At 30.8% G+C, this 18,936-nt stretch overlaps 1 protein-coding gene across 1 annotated transcript; it reads right to left on the bottom strand.

Moving 5' to 3' along the window:
* Nucleotides 1-3,870: 3,870 nt before the first annotated feature.
* LOC140806698 (probable cytokinin riboside 5'-monophosphate phosphoribohydrolase LOG6) lies at nucleotides 3,871-9,865 on the bottom strand. The gene is made up of 3 exons (XM_073163244.1): nucleotides 9,694-9,865; nucleotides 8,506-8,970; nucleotides 3,871-3,914 (listed from the first exon to the last, which is right to left on the bottom strand). Exons 1-3 carry the CDS (start codon nucleotides 9,863-9,865, stop codon nucleotides 3,871-3,873), a joined length of 681 nt encoding a protein of 226 aa, XP_073019345.1.
* Nucleotides 9,866-18,936: the final 9,071 nt, after the last annotated feature.

The raw sequence follows: 18,936 nt of genomic DNA, 5'->3' as shown, positions 1-18,936 counted from the left end.
CTGACAGGACCAAAACCTCACCCCGGGTGCAAAATGACCATTTTGCCCCTATAAACCCAAAAATTACCGTTTAACCCCTAGACCTCTAAAACTTACCCGAAGTTTACCAAACTCCTTAAAATATCCCAAAACATTTTTGAAAGTATTCCTAGATGTAAACTCGAGCCAAATTCACAATTTAACCGATTCGTTTTAAAAATTGGACCAGGGTCCCGGTTTTAACCCAAATCGACTCGAAATTTAACAAAATTTTTCCCAACTTGAAACATAACTTAAACAACTCATCCTAAAACATTTACTGATTAAATTATGTCCTTAACCCAAAGTTTTTCGGCCACTACCTATTTTCCTAATTTAAGAATCTCGGCCACCTCCCGTTTGTGCAATCATAAAACTACCCATGGCTCCTACCCTTACATCCTTCGGTCCTCCCTTATACCACCACTTGTCCAGCCCTTAAGACTCATCATTAGGACCTTAATGAATCTTCTAAACCATGCCAAACCAAGCAAAAAAAGGCTACTGTACAACTAACGTAGAAACCAATCGCTCCTCTCGCACCATCTCTCGAACAAGCTGTCTCTCCAAGGATCCGAACTTTTCCCTCGAACAAGTACCTATGTCTCACCCATAACTCAGACCAGAGCTTACAAGGACTGAGACATGGCTGGGTTCGAGCCCATGCACAGCCGAGTCCTCCCTAACCTCGATCGAACCCGCTTCCACCCCCTCAACATACACCTACACCGAACAGCCCTCAAGATCGTCCACACTCAGATCTATCAAGCTTCGACCCCAGGCACTATTCCTCCTACCTCTAGACATCAACAGCTTCTGATGATCCCAAACAGCAGCCCCCTTACATGCAAATTCAGAAGAAAACATGAGCACAATCGAGAATACAAGGGACATACATGTAATTTGAAAATCTTTCATGTACAAGAGTAGATCGAAAGTTTGAATGCAAGAACACCTACAACAGTATATAAAACATGTATGATGCATAAAAAAATAATACAATGCGTGCCTTAGAAAGTTTGGAGAGCAAGGTTGATGAGAGGAGTCTCGGATGAATTTTCTTCTTTGCAAGGACAAGAGGAGACCTATGCTTTCAGTTGTTTAGGTGATGAAACCGATGGGGAGGGAATGTTAGTGGGGTGAGTATCGGCTGATAACGTTTAGTTTAGGATAAATATTACTTAATTGCTTCATCATTACATTAAAGATTTGTTAATGACCACAATTTCTTTTAAAAGGTTTTTAAGCTCAATAAGTTTTAGAATAAGCCTATTAAATCCAAACGCACTCCCAAAAATATTTCGTGTTGGAAAGATTTTGAAAATATTAGCTGAACCATTAAAAAGTCCCCCGATTCGATAAAATTTATGTGCCATTAAAAATAAAATCGTGCGGGTAAAATACCCGTTAAAATCCTATTTTGTAAAATACCCTTAAAAACATCTTATTTTAATTAATAAAAATTAATTATGTAATAAAATAATTTTCCTGAAAATTCTCCGATCTCCGATCCTCGTTCGAGCGTGAAATGCATATAGAACCCTAATGCATGAACTTTTAAAACTTCATGAAATAAATCCCTATCATGCAATAATTATGCATAAAATGCCTGAATACAATTAAACACAAATTAATAAAATAAACATGCATTTTATTCTTTAAAAGAATTTAATAAAATAACAAAGAAATTTAATAATTTGAATGCACGTGGTTTACGTGGACTTTCAGATTTTTGGGACGTTACAATAAAATTATCCAACATTTTACTAAACCTAAAAATAACATTTAAAAAGTATAGCTCATACTATAATATCTCAAAAATCTCTTATAACATAAATAAAAGTCATAAAATATCTTTTACATAACTTAAAATCATAAATCATAACTAGTGCAAAAAACTAGCGTCGGTCCTCGGGTTATGTGCACCTCCAGTCCAGCAAAGTCAACCATCAAGACCTCCATAACATTAACATCATAATCACCTGCATCAATCACACCTAATGAGTCTAAAGACTCAACACACCATAATCTTGATAACAAATAATACATATACAAATCACATGCAACAGTGAACATACTTGTACTTCAAATATCGTTTTCATGAGTATGCATAAGTTTTAACAATAACATTTTTGTAAACATCTTCATGATACATAACTTTAAATAAAAATATTTTCATAATGATGCATCAACTTTGAACGTAAACATTTTCATAAACTTTTCATAAACATTTTCGTAAACCTTTCATATCCTAATAAACATATTCATATGAACATGCATAACATGAACCTCAATCTTTTTCTTTTCCTCATTTCATAACATAAATCCTTTCATGATGATCATAAACATTTTTCCTTTTATAGAATTCAGATCGTTAATTGTGACTTTCCTCAAACCTCAAAAAGTCGATGGATCCATCTACATGTAACAACAGTACTGGGCGACGGGGGCATCAGCAGCACTCTCACCCATCAACTGCGCCCTAGTGTTGCGAATTTGATTGTTGCACTTCCAAGAGCAGGTTGTCCACAAGTAGTATAATTCGATGAGTTCGAATATCGTATCCACGAGGAAGCTAAGATAATTACAAGTCCACTACAATGTATTTTATTTATTTTTTCTTTTAGTTGTTTGAATCTTTAATTGGTAATTTTTATTTGTTCAAATTTTAATTTAAGTAGTTGAGATTAAAGGATTCACTCTTGGTATTTTAATAAAGTTAACATTAACGAACATTATTGAAATCCACTTAATAAAATGGTTCCAATATATTAAATAATCATATTTATATTATGTTATATACTATTATCTTATAAGTATATAATATTTACCAAAACTTATAAATGTTGTCAAGTATTTATTGTGCTATATATATTTGTAAACACTAAATCAAGGTTCTCATTTTAAATGGTTGGTAAAACCAAACTAACATTTAAATGGTACCAAGAAATTAATATTATAATATATTTATATATAGTAAATCAAGGTTCCCACTTTAAATAGTTGGTAAAACCAAACAAACATTTAAATGGTTCCAAGTAATTTAATATTATAATATATTCATATATAATAAATCAAGACATCCACTTTAAATGGCTGGTAATATCAAACTAACATTTAAATGGTTCCAAGAAATTAGTGTAACATATAACAACAATAAATAAAAACTCCCACTTATAACTAGGGTATAAAAATGCTTAAAGAAATAAATATAACATAAACAATAAATAATGATTAAATAATATAAAACATAGATTCTTACCTTTCAGTAACCTTATTATCATGCCAAGAGTTTCACCTTTTCATCTCAACTTTAGGAAGTTAGCTATTCATTATTCAAAGTGTAAAACTTTGAATATGAAATTAACATGCTAATTATATTTAAATGAAGAAATAAAGGAAAAATATAGAGAAAAATATTATGAACTCAAAGATTTGTTCATAAGATGAGGGATATCTCAATTCATTACAATGCACCCCTATTTATAGCCAAATTTGGGGAGACAACCACAAATAAAATATTATTTTTTACACATAAGTATTCATTGGTGATCCAAGAAGTTATATTTTAATGCACATCACTTTTGAAAATCTTGTCCTCCGAATTTTCTTTTCCACATAAAATAAAATATGTAGATATCTGAGTTGTTGAGTTGTGGTATTTTTTTCACACCATTTGACCAAGTAATTTGAGAGTTATGGTCAAAATACTAGATCATGGTAAAACTGCCACTCCTTTGGTAACTTTAATTGTTGCTTAATTTGATTCCACTTATGAGAAGATTTTTATCTCATGCTTGCCACCAATATTGTAAATATTAACATCAACTTTCTACAGGTCCAAGAATCATCTTAATCCCATTTGCAACGCCAAGTTTGTTCTTGTTTTATGGAACCTGTAAAAAATAGTAAAAACATATAATTACACAACAACTTATATTTTATACAATTTATTATAAAACATATAATATTTAAACATTTAATAAAACAAAAACTATATATTTATATTATAAAAAATTTAATTAATGTATAATTTTTATGTTTATCACACATCCCAACCAGCTTATTGCTAGTCCCTAGTAATTTAAGCGTTAATAGCAATACAAAACATATTGATTAATTTAAATAGAAATGTAATCAGAACTATCTAAGTGTTTAAATTAAATTTGAAAACTGTCAAAGTTATATCATGATCATCATGATTATAATTTATGAAATAATTTGAGATGATCAATTCAAAGCTTATTTCAGGTAGTTAATTGTATACGGCCTTCAGAAATTCCTAGTAAGAGTTTCAACTCCATATCCTCACAGGTTAATAAATGTTTCAATTTATGGCAACGATTTCTCTCATGGAGTTGGAATACAGATAAATGCTCAGAAAAATGGTTTACAGAATGCGGACAGACAAACGAGCCGAACTAATCAAAAGATAGAGAATCCATTGATTCAAAATCTAGTTGTTCTTATTATATATTTTTTCCTGATATTTTTTTTTTCATAACATCATGGAATTAGACTAAGTTTATGCTTCTTGACCACAAATTTATTTAATTTGTACAATAAATTTCTCTCTTTTTTTTTGAGAGATATATGGCTCGTATCATATAACTTAAAAATTACATAGATCTTCAATATCTTTCTTTTTGTATTTTTCTCTTTTTTTTTTCCAGGAAATATCATTTTTTTTCAAAATAAGAACTCAAGATCTAAACAATAGATAGTCTCTCTCATGATCAATAAAGGCTCGAAAGCTGTTTTCTCAGTCCTCTCCACTCACTCACAAAATATGTGTGAGTTTAAAATTTTAGGAACCCTTATAAGGTATACTTTGCGCCATATACTTTAATACCTGATTTTATCACAATGGTAAGTCACTCAAAAAGATTTCATAAATCATATTTTTATATTGATCAGAATATTAAAATTGACTTTTTTTCAAATAAAAATTTAAACATTCTTAAATAGATTAATGCATGTTCTAATTTAAATCTTTCAAACATGTAATGTATGATATTTTTGCAAAAATTACTAAGATACAAACAATAAACATGATTTTATTTTAAAATAATATATATATTTTTTATTTTTTTAAATTTTTTTTAATTTTTTTATAAGTTTGTTCTCCCGCAATCAGAATATGACATTGTCCCTAATGTCAAAATAACTATTAATAAAGAGTACATAATGAAAGAGATATCACCTGGATTTTATTGAAGATAACTGCTACTACTTAAATTATAATTCACTCAAGTGTAGGTTGTCTGCAAGTAATATATTTCGTAAGTACGAGATCGATCCACAGAGAGGTTATTTTGAGTTTAAATTTATTAATTTATAGATTACCAAATGCAATAATGAAGTTTACAAATTATAAATTTTATCAAGGCTTGAGGATTTATTCTTGGTTTATGTAATATTGTTTAACTAAAAGTAAAACAAAGGAAACCACCATATATAATGGTTCCAAGAAAATTAAACGCACACATAATTTAATATAGTTCCCACTATAGAAAATACCGAATTAACCGATATTTTATATATGGTACCTATGATTATAGTTATAACTATATAAATATATAATTGCATAAAGTAAATGTTAAATTAAATCATTATATTTTATTTAGAACAACCGGCAGAGCCACGCTATTACCTAAATAAAATATATTGATTTAATAAGTTAGTTGCGGTAAAGTAAAAGTTAGTTGCAGAAAATAAAAGTTAGTTGCGATAAAGTAAAAGTTAGATGCGAAAAAATAAAAGTTATTTGCGAGAAAGTAAAAGTTAGATGCGGAAAAATAAAAGTTAGTTGCAATAGAGTAAATGTTAGATTGTTAGATGTTAGTATTAAATCATAAGAGCCACGCTATCGTCTAAATAAAATATTATAAAATAATGATATATATATAATATAACAATAATAATAATTGATGAAATATTTATTGTATCAAAATTAAACAAAAAATCAAGATAACCACTTCAATGGTATCCAGTATTTGATGTAAATTGATAACAACAAATAATTCATTTTTACCTACAATAAAAAGAAGTTATCTAAATGAAAAGAAATAAAGAAAGAATATACAAAATATAAACAATCTTACTTCATCAAGAATGCATCCTGTTCACCTTGACATAATAGATTTAGCTTGCTATAAACTTACTTTTGATCAACACTAAAATATCACTCATAGTTGAGAAAATGAAAGAAAATATATTTAAACTTAGAACTTTGATACACACTCACACTATATTTTACAATGAGATAGAATGATTCTCAAGCTAGCACAAGGCCTCTATTTATAGGCCAAATGAGAGAAAGAGTCAAAATTTTTATTAATGCTATGTAGTTGTAATAGTAGTCTTTGTCTCTTCCAACTCCAATTCCGTGTCCCTTCTTTCAATGCCTTGTTCCACGACTTTAAACATTGAATTCGACTCTGCTCAAAACGGCAAACATGTGGGGAATTTTCTGTAGATGAATTTGGCCACTTGATTCACCTCATTTGGTTAAATATTGAAATAGTTATGATTTTTTTACTATATGCTGGTCATAGTAAAAGTAAATTTGTCCTCCTTTTGATATTTGCATAATTTGATCATCTTAATAAACTTTTTAGGCAATCATGTCTTCTGCAAAGTTGTAGATAATTTCTCAAGGATTCCAAACATGTTTGTGTCACCTCCATTTGAATTTTCTAGCTTGAGTTATCATTATTTTACCAACACGTAGAAAACCTGAAAATAAAATATATTTAGTAAGACATTTAAATATAAACAAACAATACTAAAATAACATAATTTATAATTTTAATGAAACTTAAAACTTTAAAATACATATTTTAACATATAATAAATTATTAATTTTAAGTTTCATCACACCCCACACTATCTTATTACTAGTCCCTTAGTAATAAAATTTATCGGAAAGTCACAACCTAGATTCTTTATTCCTTTTATATATTCAAATATACAAACATATTCATTTTTAAAAACAAAGTCATATACCGATTTATATACATATATATATATATTTTCTTTTAATATAATAATATATAATTAGATGTGTTTTTATTCTTATTTTCACATAATATATAAAGTAACAATATATATATAATTTTTAAATTTCTAAAAAATGTATAATAACATAGTCAAAAAGATAATTCACACCACCCACCATAACATGTATAATATCAAGAATATTATTGTAAAAGCCTCAACTCCATATATTCTTTCGGTCAAAATATTTAATGAATAGCTAGTTTTCACTCATGGAGTTGGAAGGAATATTAACTCTCATTGAAAAGGGCTAGGTATTAAAGCAGACAATTAAATAAACTAATATTGAAAACAAAATAGGAAAATTTACAAAGAATAAAATCCCCTTTCTTTTCTCTTTTTTTTTCTATTTTTTTTTAAATAACGTGAGTGCAAAATTTTACAATAACATAAACTTTTTTTTTATCCAAATATATATATATATATATATATATATATATATATATATATATATATATATATAAACATTTATATAACAGATACATCCGACTACCTTTGAAACTTATCTAGCACAAACAAATCTTTTTGTTTGTTTGTTTGTGTTTTTTTTTTTTAAGAACACATTGATTGATGTTTTTAGAACACATTGATAGTACATCAATCAAATATTAAAAAATTACAATAAATAAAATATTTTGCAGTCCGTTATTTATTTACATCTTTTTTTTTCTTTTTTTTTCAATAAATAATTTTTTTTTAGGTGAGTTATATTCTTGTAATTAACCATTTTTTAATAATCAATAAAATGTTATTAATTGTTTTCTCATTTCTCACCACTTACTCACAAAAGATGTGTGAGTATATATTATATTTTTACAAAAATAATTCTTTCAATTATACATGTTAACAACCATATAAACCATATCTTTTAACTATATTCTCATAAAAATTTTAGAAATTATTTTATTTGAAAACACACACAATTATATACATATATGTAAATAAATAAACACATCTATTATATATTTTATATTAATTGATCAAATATATATATATATATATATATATATATATATATATATATATATATATATATATAAATTGGTACATATGAAAAACTATTTTTTCTTGTAGTCTGTAATTTGAATATAATGAATATTAAAATCTAGTGTATTGTGATTTTCCGATAATTATTAACTAATGCGTCTCAAATGCATTTTACTGACACCTTACTCGACATTGAACTAAAAAGTATTATTATTATTACTACATATTTTTATTTTTATATAATAAAAAAAAACTAAGAAGAGAAGAAGAAGAAGAAGAAGAAATTATTCATACCTTAAAAAAAAACATAACATACCGTTGAATCACAAGTTTAGCATCACATGAATTTTCTTTTCTTACTCTTGGATGTTGGCCAATTAAGTTGAGATAAGAATAGATCTGGTTCATGACTAAATCCTTGTAGTAAATCAATAATTTCACCTTCACTTGTAGCAGAAACTAACATCCTTCGCGAAGCTAATGAAATAAATCCATGTTCCACAACATCATCAAGAAACGATAACAGTTTATCATAATAATTGTTAACATTTAACAAACCAATTGGCTTATTGTGGATATTTAATTGTGCCCAACAAACAGTATGAAATATTTCTTCCAAAGTACCGAAACCTCCTGGCAGAGCAATGAAAGCATCTGAATGTTCAATCATTTGAGTAATTCGTTCATACATGTTGTCCACTTTCATTTCTTCTCCTATTGTTGGTCCTGTAAGATTGGCTAAGGTAATCGGAATAATGCCTAAGACTTCACTTCCACCTGCATGCACAGCTTTTGCAACTTTTCCCATGAGGCCAACTTCACCACCACCATATACCAAATGAATCTTTTTTTTAGCAAGTGTTATTCCAAGCTTTTCTGCTACATCTTCATAAATTGAATATTTTCCTGCACTAGATCCACAAAATACACAAATATTTTTTATTTTACTTACCGTGGACGTTGACATGTTGAGAAATATGTTTTCTGTAATTGTTAGATCACAGCATATGAATTTATAAGCGTAACATGCCAAAAGTCAATATTTGAACAAGACATTATTATTATTAAAAGAAAATAAAAATGACAAAATTAAAACAAACATATACATCATAGTTGTGATTGTTGCTCACATCTTCCTCTGATTTTACGTTCAGTAACGGCTTCAACGCCTTCTATGAGTCGAGGATATGCTTCACATCCAATTTTCTTATAAATTGGCAAACAGGGTCTTTTAACGTAAGATTCCCAAGACAAGATTGTATATATATATTTACTTATCTAAATAGACATGCGTTACTACAGTAGGATCTTTGTAAGGCTGATTCCACCGTCCATATTGATATTCCTCATGTTGAAATTGCCACCATAGTTTAAGAAGTTCATTTTGCACGAATCCACTAGAATGCGTATCAAGAACCTCTAGAAAATTATCCAAAGGCTCTTTACTCAGACCATTCTTAATGAATAAAATTTTATCTTCTCTATTCATTGATGTCATTCCAACATTTTTGCATTTCCCATTACAAGTCCACCTAGCACATTTATAACATCCACCTATATGTTTAGCTCTTCGCTTTTTGGCATATGTGCTTTTACCAAATCCTGGCATATGTCTTATTATTAATTCACTTGCTTCCCCAACCAATTGGACTTTTGCTTCAATTATCAAACGGATATCATTCGGTATGCCATATGACATCATCAACCTAAGCCGCTCACATCTAGCTTTATAAATTTTTTTCAACGCATTATCAGGTAAACAAGCAAAATATTTACGAAGATTTATAATACACGCATCCATATTATTATTATTATTATTATTATTATTATTATTATTATTATTATTATTATTATTATTATATATTTCAATTATTTTTGGAAAACTGAAGAAACCGACTTAGACAGTCACGGAGTACCGTTATCCGCCACTTAACCGGGAAATGAACTAGAATCAACAAAAACAAAATGAAAATATCAACAACTATTATGGATCATATAAAGGCATAAACTCATCATTAAGAATTTCATTTTCTATAAAAGGCTTAAGTCTTTGCCCATTAACTTTAAACACATCATTATTTTTGGGATTTTCAATATCAACAACACCATGAGGATAAACAAATTTGACTATAAATGGTCCTGACCACCTGGATCTTAGTTTACCTGGAAATAAATGCAAATGAGAATTATAAAGCAAAAATTTTTGTCCAATTTCAAATGACTTTCTCATAATTTTTTTTATCGTGAAACGCTTTAGTTTTATCTTTATAAATCTTTGAATTTCATATGCATCATTCCTTAATTCTTCAAGTTCATTTATTTGCAATGTTCTTAATTTAGATGCATCATCTAAATTAATATTAAATGCTTTAATTGCCCAATAAGCTTTATGTTCAAGTTCAACCGGTAAATGACAATGCTTACCAAAAACTAACCTATATGGTGACATCCCTAATGATGTTTTAAATGCAGTTCTATATGCCCATAATGCATCAGTTAATCTTAAAGACCAATCTTTTCGATTTGGATTAACTTTTTTTTCTAAAATATGTTTTATTTCTCTATTTGCAAGTTCAACTTAACCATTACTTTGAGGATGATATGGGGTAGAAACTTTATGTGTAATGCCATATTTTCTTAACAAAGAAGAAAATGATTTATGTAACGACCCGAAAATCAGACTACGTATAAGCCATGCATAATTATTAAAAATGATTTATATATATATATATATATGAAGGGTTTAATTCATTTTGATATTTGACAAGTCATAACTATTTATTTTAAATGCAAAAGTTTAGTTTTATCTTTTCAGTTAAATACGCGAGGACGGACCGGAGTTTGGAGATTAGAGATAAGATTAATAATAAGAAAAATATTCCTAAATTTAATTTAAGTCAAGGAATAATTTAATAGAATATTTTAGGATTTATTTAAGTTAATTAGAGCTAAGTTATTAAATAAAGTTCTTTAGGTTAATATTTAATTAAAGCTTAAATAAAAATATGTAAACAAATGGAGATAAATTAATCTAAGTCTAAAGTAATCAAGAAATTAATAACCTAGCATTTTAATACTTAAATTTTTGGTTAAGTATGTCATGCAATAATTTATTCTAAATTAATGTGTTAATTCACTAAAATGTATAATGGGTATTTAAAAACCTTAAACAATTATAATGCAAGGTTTAAATAAAAATATACAATACAAATGAATATCAATTTCAATCAAGATAATTCAAAGGTGTAGTAAACCATTCAAACCATCCTCAATGGCCATTAAGGTGTAGTTATTCCCTCATTTTAATTCTCTAATGGGTAGTAAATTCAAATGCAATAACACACCTCAATTATACTCAACATATTAGTCTAAAAATGGTTGAACATGCAGCAATAAAATGAGGAAACTATCGGAAGCTAGGGGAGAAGAAACAATACAAACACATTCAAATTCTTGACTTGTAACTCCCAAACTAAATACCTATTATAGCACCTTTAACACCTCCTATATCATTCACCTTCATCCCTAACAATTCATACATCCATATGCTCGAAAATTAGCAGAAGAATCAGCTGAGAAAATCGTAAGAACAGCAGCAGGAAAATTAAGAAAGAAAAGAATCCTCAACTTCGATCCCGTCGCGTCGTATTGTCGTTTTGATTTGTTTTCTTCGAAACAAATTCCAGGCATGTACATGTTGTTTCTTTGCTCTTCAATCAAGTCATATTAGATATTTAAATAAGTATATTATCAAGATTCATGAGACAAACCGAAAATGACAGCAAGTAAATGGTTTTAAGGAAATTCTGTACAGGCCCCTCGGCCATATTGTTTTTGTTATTCATGGTTGCTGAGTTTTGCTGAATCCAGGTGGGTGCTTCGGTTCCAGGCTGTCATGGCTGCATATAGGCATGCTTCAGAGGGTGTTGGGGTGTTGATAGTCCATTTGTTTAAGTCCATACACCCAGTATAAAGAATTGACAGCAACAATCCCATTAAGTTGCAGATTTTGTGTCAAAATTGTGTCATGTGGTTGCTTGGGATGAGAGTTCGAATCATGGCTGTCCTAGGGACTGTAGCCATGGTTAGAACCCTCCCTTAGCATGTCTAGGATGTGGCTAAGGAGTCCTTTCCAAGTTTGGTTCATGGGTCCATCACAATTTCATCAAAACAATACAGCTGCATTATGTTTCTTCAAAATTCTGCATGAGCACACTTTCGGTTTTGGGTGTTTTGTTTGGATTATGTTTGGCTTCTAGCCCATAGCCATGGTTTATACAACACTCCATCATGTCTAGGTCGAGCCATGGTTGATCAAATTGCCATTGGAACGACCCAAGACAGTAAAACAAGTTAATACATCTCAAGACACAGCATGCTGTATTTCTCGGCTAGTATGATGCATTGTCCTAGGTGTTGTCTCGGTTTATGGTTGGCATTTAGCCCTTAACCATGGTCCAAGCCATGCCTTAGGATGTTGGTAAGATTCTAGGGTTGATGGTTCAAGCCAAGTGTCAAAATATTTCAGAGTTTGAACCCAAGCAAGCAACATAGCCGCTGCTGTATTTTTCTGATTTTTGACAGCAACTTGGGTCACGGTTTTTGGTGTTGTTTGAGTCCTTGGTTGGCTTTTAGCCCATGGCCTTGGACTGGACAGTACCTCAATGAGTTAGAAAGGTCATGTTTTTGGCCGTTCGTGATTTGGTCGAGTTTAGAGGTCGTACGAGAATTTACGGCGAAAGGTGCCAAAATGACTCTCGAAAGAGCGTTTTATGTTTTTGGACTCCTTTCACCTATTTTCGTGTTTTACACTTATTATGCATATTTTTCAGTATGTTTGTGGTATTTTAATCATGGTTAAACGTCGGTTTAATGTTGGTTCGGGTTGGTACGAAGCCATGGTTAAAAATCAAGTTGTTGGTCCGAATCGTCTCGTTTTTGGTTCCATTGTTAAATTTTTGTCAAATTAAGATTTATTGCATGTGTCCCATATTAGAAAGTCGCAGCAAGCCTGGGAGTGATCCAACTCATCCGGTAAAATAAGGTTATAATTATATTACGTGCATAAAAATATAAAATGTTTATTTTGAGATATATGCGATATGTCTTGTGGCCACCTTATGCTTATGGGTTTGGAAGTCGGTAGGCGCAACCGAGGACCTCTCCGCCCGGTGACTTACGACCGGTTTATGATTATTTATGGGTACGGACATCCAGTCCAAGGGCTGTGATTGATCTCTACCGCCCAGTATACTGTGGTTTAGTCTGATCAGGCGCTTACGCTATGTTATGGGCCACTTGCTTAGAAACATTATCTCTACAGAAAATTATGACATGTTATGACAGAGCTCTATGGAGCAAAGCTTTTACGTATGATTTTCAGATATGCACGTAGTTATAATTATTCATGATACGATTTTCACCGTACGCCTTACGATACTTTATTTTTAAGTTGCACGCGATTTTACGATATATTTACTTGTTATTCACGATATATACATGTTGAGTCTTTAGACTCACTAGACTTGATTGTTGTAGGTATTGACGAGGTCGAGACCGCGGGCGGAGACCAGTGAGCGATCTTGGGACAGCAGTAGTAAACCCGAGGACCTCATGATTTAATTTATGCACTTTTTATTATTCAAACTCAGTTTTAATACGTTGGATTATTTTTAAATTGATACGTTGGATTATTTTTAAGTGATGTTTACGTTGGATTATTTTTAAATTGTTGTTTAAAAACAATATTTGCTTCCGCTGTTATTTTAAAGTTAAAATTATTTACACGTTTATTTTAATTAAATAAGACAAGATAATTATTTATTTAGAAAAATTTAATAATTCCGCAAAATTATGAATACGAAATACGGGCCTTTACAATTTATTTATAAGATGACTTCCCTCGTCACTAATTATTGCTCTAGGTATTCCAAATCGACTAAAAATATTTTCTTTTAAAAAGTTTATAACAACTTTATGATCATTAGTTCTATATGCAATTGCTTCAATCCATTTTGAAACATAATCAACAGCGACTAAAATATACGTATATCCAAAAGATAATGGAAATGGACCCATAAAATATATCCCCCAACTATCAAATATTTCAATAATTATTATTGGATTTAAAGGCATCATGTTTCGTTTTGAAATTGATCCCATCTTCTGACAGTTTTCACAAGATTTGCAAAATAAATGCGTAACTTTGAATAAAGACGGCCAATAAAATCCACATTGTAAGATTTTTGTAGCTGTTTTATTGGATGAAAAATGACCTTCACATGCTTCAGAATGACAAAATTTAATAACATTACTTACTTCATTGTCGGGTATGCATCGTCGAAAAATTTGGTCAGATCATCCCAATAAAATTTTTTAACTTCTATCAAGAATTTATTCTTATCCTGTGAATTCCAATGAGAAGGCATTTTATTTGTCACAAGAAAATTTACAATGTTAGCAAACCATGGCATAATAGTAGCATAAAACAACTGATCATCTGGAAAATTTTCATTTATTGGTATTTCATTATGAGTTGATTCAGTCATTATTCTAGATAAATGATCGGCTACAACATTTTCTTTTCCTTTTTTATCTTTAATTATAATATCAAATTCTTGTAACAATAAAATCCATCGTATTAATCTTGGCTTAGCATCTTGTTTATTTGATAAATATTTTATGGCAGAATGATCGGTGTAAACAATAGTAGTAGAACCAATTAAATAAGATCGAAACTTATCTAATGCAAATACTACTGAAAGTAATTCTTTTTCAGTAGTTGAATAATTTATTTGGGCACTATTTAAGGTTCTACTAGCATAATAGATTGCATAAGGTTTTCCTTCTTTTCTTTGTCCTAACACAGCTCCTATAGCATAATCACATGCATCACACATTAATTCAAATGGTAAAAACCAATCTGGATGTTGTAAAATAGGTGATGTAACTAAAAGATTAATAATTTTTTTAAAAGCATTTTCCCATTTATGAGTCCATTCAAATTGTGTATCTTTTGTTAAAAGATTTGAAATTGGTTTAGATATTATGCTGAAATTTTTTATAAACCTTCTATAAAATCCTGCATGACCCAAGAATGATCGAACTTCTTTGACCGTTTTTGGTGATGTTAAATTAGTAATAACATCAACTTTGGCTTTATCAACTTCAATTCCTTTTTCAGATATCACATGTCCTAAGACAATCCCAGATTTAACCAAATAATGACATTTTTCCCAATTTAAAACAAGAGTTTTTTCTTCACATCTTTTTAATACTTCTTTTAGATTTTTAAGACAAATTTCAAATGAGTTTCCAAAAACAGTTATATCATCCATAAAAACTTCTACAAATTCTTCAATCATATCACTGAAAATACTTAACATGCATCTTTGAATAGCCGGAGCATTACATAAACCAAATGGCATTCTTTTAAATGCAAAAGTTCCGAAAGGACAAATGAAAGTAGTTTTTTCTTGATCTTCTAATGATATAGGTATTTGATAATACCCCGAATACCCATCAAGAAAACAGTAATAAGAATTTTGTTGGAAACTAAATTCTAGAGTTTGACAAAACACAAATCAAACGATCAAATCAACTAAATACATGAGAGCAAATTCGGCAGCTGGACATTCAACTGAAATCAATCAGTTAAGAACAGATCAGTTAAAACATTCAGCCGAAATCATTAAAGCTTCTCAACTGAAGATACCTCGGGAAAGATCATTCAACAGACAAAAAGACATATCAGACAGCAACTGAATATGGAAAGCCGCACTGCATAGAACAACGTATTTCGGCTATTGAGATTAATACGCCGTCGTACAATAAATGATGAAGCGGCAATCGAGAACATTGTCCAAGAAATGATAAGGTGGCAATCAACGGATACGAGAATTCAAAATTACCGTTGAAAGATAAGTCTATAAATATGACTAAAGAGCAGTTGACAAGCGACGCGATTGACCAATCTCAAACTTGCCATTACTCCGTAAAAAATCTCAGCTCACACTTATCAGATCTACTCGTAGCAATCAAGGCTACACATTGAGCAAACTAGCACTCTGAAATATTGACAATTCGATAAGTGCTAAGTTCAGTTACTTACAGAGATCATTGTATTATACTAAGAGTTTCAGTTCAGGCAATAGATAAGTCCTAACAGAAGTGGGTCTGTACAAGCGTTGTACTCGATCAAAGTCTTTTAGTGAATATCCTATCCTTGTGATAGAAGGGGTGACGTAGGAGTTATTCAATTCTCCGAACATCCAGAAACATATGTGTTATCTTTACTTCAGCTCTTTATTTCCAGTTAGATATTCTATCTTTCAATCAGTTTATTTTCCGCAACTGCTTATTCAGTTTAACTGCTTGATATTGACCGACGGGATACTTAGTTCAGTTTGTAACAAAACTGAACTACCTTTTTCGAAAAACATTTAAAATTCTTAGAAGTGTTTATTCAACCCCCCCTTCTAAACACTCCTTAGTCAATAACCGATCCTAACAAGTGGTATCAGAGCAAGGCATATCCTGTCAAAGATTATCTATCCTCAATCTAATCACTATGTCTTCATTCAATAAGATTCCAATGTTCTCCAGGGAAGATTTTGATGATTGGAAAATCAGAATGCAGGCTCATCTAGCTGCACAAGACGATGACACGTGGTACGTCATAACTGACGGACCCATGAAAATTTTGAAAGCAAACACATCTGTTGCTATCACTGAAGGGGCACCTCACCGAATTGAAAAGCCTCGAGATGAGTGGACTACAGAGGACAAGAGAAAGGCAAATCTAGACAACGTTGCAAAAGATATATTGTATAAGACACTGGACAAAGTAACGTTCAGTAAGATCAAAATGTGCAAAACCGCCAAAGAAATTTGGGAGAAGTTAATTCAACTTTGCGAAAGAAATGATCAAACAAAAGAAAACAAACTTTCAGTTGCTATGCAGAAATTCGACAACATCAGAATGAAGATGGGAGAAACAATGGATGAGTATGATGAAAGAACAAGCTGTATCATCAACGAACTAAATGCACTTGGAAAAGTGTATACAAATAAAGAAGTAGTATTGAAAGTAATCAGAGGACTTCCCAAAGAATGGGATGTCAAAACTATGACAATGAGGGAATCCAAAGATCTTAACAAAGTTGAACTTCACGATTTATTTGCAGATCTAAAAGCATATGAGTTTGAACTTCAAACTCGAGAAGGAGAACCATCTACTCCAGCAGCAACTACTGCCTTGACTGCTGTTAGAAATGAATCAACTGGTTCAGTTGAGAAAACTGCTGATCAGCTGAGCAATGATGCCATGTCTCTATTCATTAAGAAATTTGGAAGATTCATGAGGAAAAATCAAGGAAATTTTCAAAAGAATTATCAAAGAAACAACTCCAGAGAAGAGTCTAATGTATGTTTCAACTGTGGCAAATCCGGTCACTTTATTGCCAACTGTCCAAAGCCTAAAAAGGATAATCAAACCTCAACTGAAAGAAAGAAGAAAATGTATGAGCACAAAAGAAGATCTAAGGACGAAAAGAAGCCTTACAAGAAGAAACATGAAGTACTCCTAGCTGAAGACAGCAAAGCCAAATGGGCAGAAACTGACAGCGAAGAGTCAGATCCAGAAAGCTCCTGCAGTTCAAGCGAGGATGAGGAAGAAGTAACATGTCTAATGGCAGATAACATAGAAGATCAATCAAGCTGCGAGCAGGTATTTGATTTTAGCTCTATTAATTTTACACGAGAAGAACTCATCTCAACTCTTCATGACATGGTCAATGAGTATCAAAAGCTTGCTTTATCATTTGAAAAACTCAGAGCAAAGCAAGATGATCCCAAAGACAATAAAACAAAAACTGATGAATCAGTTGAAATGTTGAGTCTGAGAAGGGAGATTGCTGAACTCACTGATGAAAGAAGCAGGAATCAATCAATGATTCAAAAATTGTCGCTTGAAAATACAAAGCTCAATGAGCTCATTCAAGTTTGGAACAAATCATCTAAAGCTTTAACTAATATACAGAATTCTCAGAAATCAGTTGATGATAAAACTGGTTTAGGATTCTGTAGTAAAGATGATTTGTCTTCCCAAGATACTCAACCAAAACTGAATATGAACAAAGGGAAATACATTCACTTTGTAAAATCAGTTATGGTACAAAATCAAGAAGAGTCGAGCAAACTGATTGAACAGCCATCTCAGAATATGAATAAAGGCATGAGATGTGGAATTGGATATAATCCAAAGGGTAAGACTGACTCATGGAATCAGCAACCAAAAACTCTCAGCAGAAAACATTCATATGGCTACTCAAACTACTACAACAGTAAGCCAATTCAGAAAAGATATCGGCTGAATCATCAGTTGAAAAAGGTCAAAACACATGTTGTATCATCTACAAACCATACACCAAGCACACACAAACAGGGAAGGACCATATGGAATACAGCAACAGGACGGTCAGTTAGACTGATTCAAGTCTGGATTCCTAAAGGACTAATCAACTTTGGACCAAAATAGAAAAGGGTACCAGAATCTTATTTTGTATTTAATTGCAGGCAATAAGTACAAGCATTAGATCAATATGGTATCTGGACAGTGGATGTTCACGACACATGATAGGAGATTCAAACTTATTGTCTCAACTGATCAAATACAATGGTCCAAACATCAGTTTTGGGGATAATTCCAAAGGTAAAACTGTGGGTAAGGGTAAGCTTATCCATGGTAACTTCACCATTAATGATATTCTATTAGTCGAGAATCTTAAGTATAATCTGATAAGCATTAGTCAGTTATGCGATAATGGATTCTCAGTTCAGTTTGACAAACACTCTTGTTCAGTCAAAAACTCA

The sequence above is a fragment of the Primulina eburnea genome, chromosome 12, assembly GCF_022965805.1.
Source record: "Primulina eburnea isolate SZY01 chromosome 12, ASM2296580v1, whole genome shotgun sequence".
Lineage (NCBI taxonomy): Eukaryota > Viridiplantae > Streptophyta > Magnoliopsida > Lamiales > Gesneriaceae > Primulina > Primulina eburnea.
This window is presented reverse-complemented; position numbering and strand designations above follow the sequence as displayed.